This window comes from Myotis brandtii, unplaced genomic scaffold, assembly GCF_000412655.1.
Source record: "Myotis brandtii unplaced genomic scaffold, ASM41265v1 scaffold357, whole genome shotgun sequence".
Lineage (NCBI taxonomy): Eukaryota > Metazoa > Chordata > Mammalia > Chiroptera > Vespertilionidae > Myotis > Myotis brandtii.
The window spans coordinates 651,659-653,251 of record NW_005363729.1 but is presented as its reverse complement, the minus strand read 5'-3'; the positions used below and the strand labels follow the sequence as shown (position 1 = coordinate 653,251).

The 1,593-nt window shown below is 67.6% G+C and overlaps 1 protein-coding gene across 1 annotated transcript in view; it reads right to left on the bottom strand.

Annotated features, from left to right (window-relative positions):
* The window catches only part of VAV2 (vav 2 guanine nucleotide exchange factor), a 78,952-nt gene that overhangs the window by 25,908 nt on the left and 51,451 nt on the right, over positions 1 to 1,593 (bottom strand). The window contains exons 6-7 of the mRNA XM_014544219.1: positions 999 to 1,013; positions 20 to 118 (exon numbers count right to left, since the gene is read on the bottom strand). Of these exons, the coding sequence (XP_014399705.1) occupies positions 20 to 118; positions 999 to 1,013 (114 nt within the window). The remainder of the gene's footprint in view (positions 1 to 19; positions 119 to 998; positions 1,014 to 1,593) is intronic.

Genomic DNA, 1,593 nt, shown 5'->3' with positions numbered 1-1,593 from the left:
GCGCAGGGGCCGAGCCCACCTTCTCGATGTCCTCCAGCGTGCGGTAGTACTTGGCCTCGGTCTCCTGGATCTCCAGCAGGCAGCACGTCCTCTTGTCGTCCTCCGTCATGCCCATTTTCTACGGGCGGACACGGGCGTGAGCAGGGACGCCCACCAGGCCTGCCACCCGCTCACCGCCCGCTTGGCCAACGTGGGGCCGGATGGGAGACAGAAGGGCCCAGGCCTTCCTCCCCTCCCCTCTTGCAGATGAGGGAACTGAGGCACGCGGAGGGGCTGTGGCGGGGACCTGAGAACAGGCGGCAGTGCCGAGGGAGCGCGGCTTCCAGGCCAGGGCGAGCCCCGCACAAGCCACCTCCGGCATAGACAGCACGTGTGAGGTGCTTAAAGCACCTACTGTGTGCACAGGGGAGGCTCTGACCAGCTCCCTGAGGACCCGTGTCTGCCAACTGGTTCCTCAGCTGGTGTCTCAGAGAAGGACACGGATTCCTCACAGGCTGGCCCTTCCCAGAGTCCACGGGCTGCAAGCAGGGCCCCTGGGGACACGCCACCGTGGCAGAGCTGCCCCCACCTCTGGGGGGACCGGGGCGGGGGTCGGGCTGACCGAGACTGTGGTCACAGGGCCGGGGAACGGGGGTGATGTGACTGCAGAGGCAGCCACGCTCTCGGGCCCCTCAGCTGAGCCGTATGTGCCCGTGAGCGAGGCCCTGGGAGAAGGAACTGGCACCCATGGCATGACGTTCGGACCCCATGTGCCCTGACCGTCCTCCTCCTCCAGGAAGGCCAGGCCCTGCTGGGCTCTGCCAGGGCCGCAGCTCCAAGGGCCGTGCGGGCACATGCCCCAGGGCCAGGGTGACAGCCCTGCTCAGCCAGGGGACTGCACTGTTACTCTCGGGGCTCCATGGGGATGCTGAGTGATCCCCCTAAAACCACATAAAAACAGGCCGACAGTGTCTCCCAGGACAGGGCCCGCGATGGGGAGACGCCGTGGGCAGCCTTACCTGCATGTACCTGATCTGAGAGCATGGAAACAGACAGAGACCCAGTTAGCACACGGGGGTCAGGGAGGCCCGTGCATTTAGCCCACAGCCTCAGGGGTGCCCGCTGCCGGGCGGGTGGGAGGGACAGGCCCGGGACCGAGCACGCGGCTGGTCTTCCCACGTCTGGGCTGAGCCACACCTGCCAACCTCTGGCTTTATCTTCCTTCGCAAAAGCACCGTCCCCATGACCTCCACTGGGACTGCGGGGGGAGCGCCAGCGTGGCAGGGGAGGCAGGGGATGAGATACACCGGCGGTGGGTCCCAGAGGGCGTGGCAGGAGGCCCACCCACCCGGGATGGACGCGGCGGCCTGTGAGCACCAGCCTGGGGCGTTAGGACACTGAGCAGAGCAGGGCAGGGGCGCCAGCTTATCCCCAGGATACGGGGGGCGAGGGGACATCGTCTCAGCCCCCAGGCCCTGCAGACAGCCCCAGGTCCCGCTGTGTGGGGTTCAGCACCAGGGACAGAGAGAGCTTGGGGAGCGCCCTCTCCAGGTCTCCGCAGGCCAAGCACCGTTGGGGGGGGTGGGGGTCTCGGGAGCCTGTGACCTGGGCTCC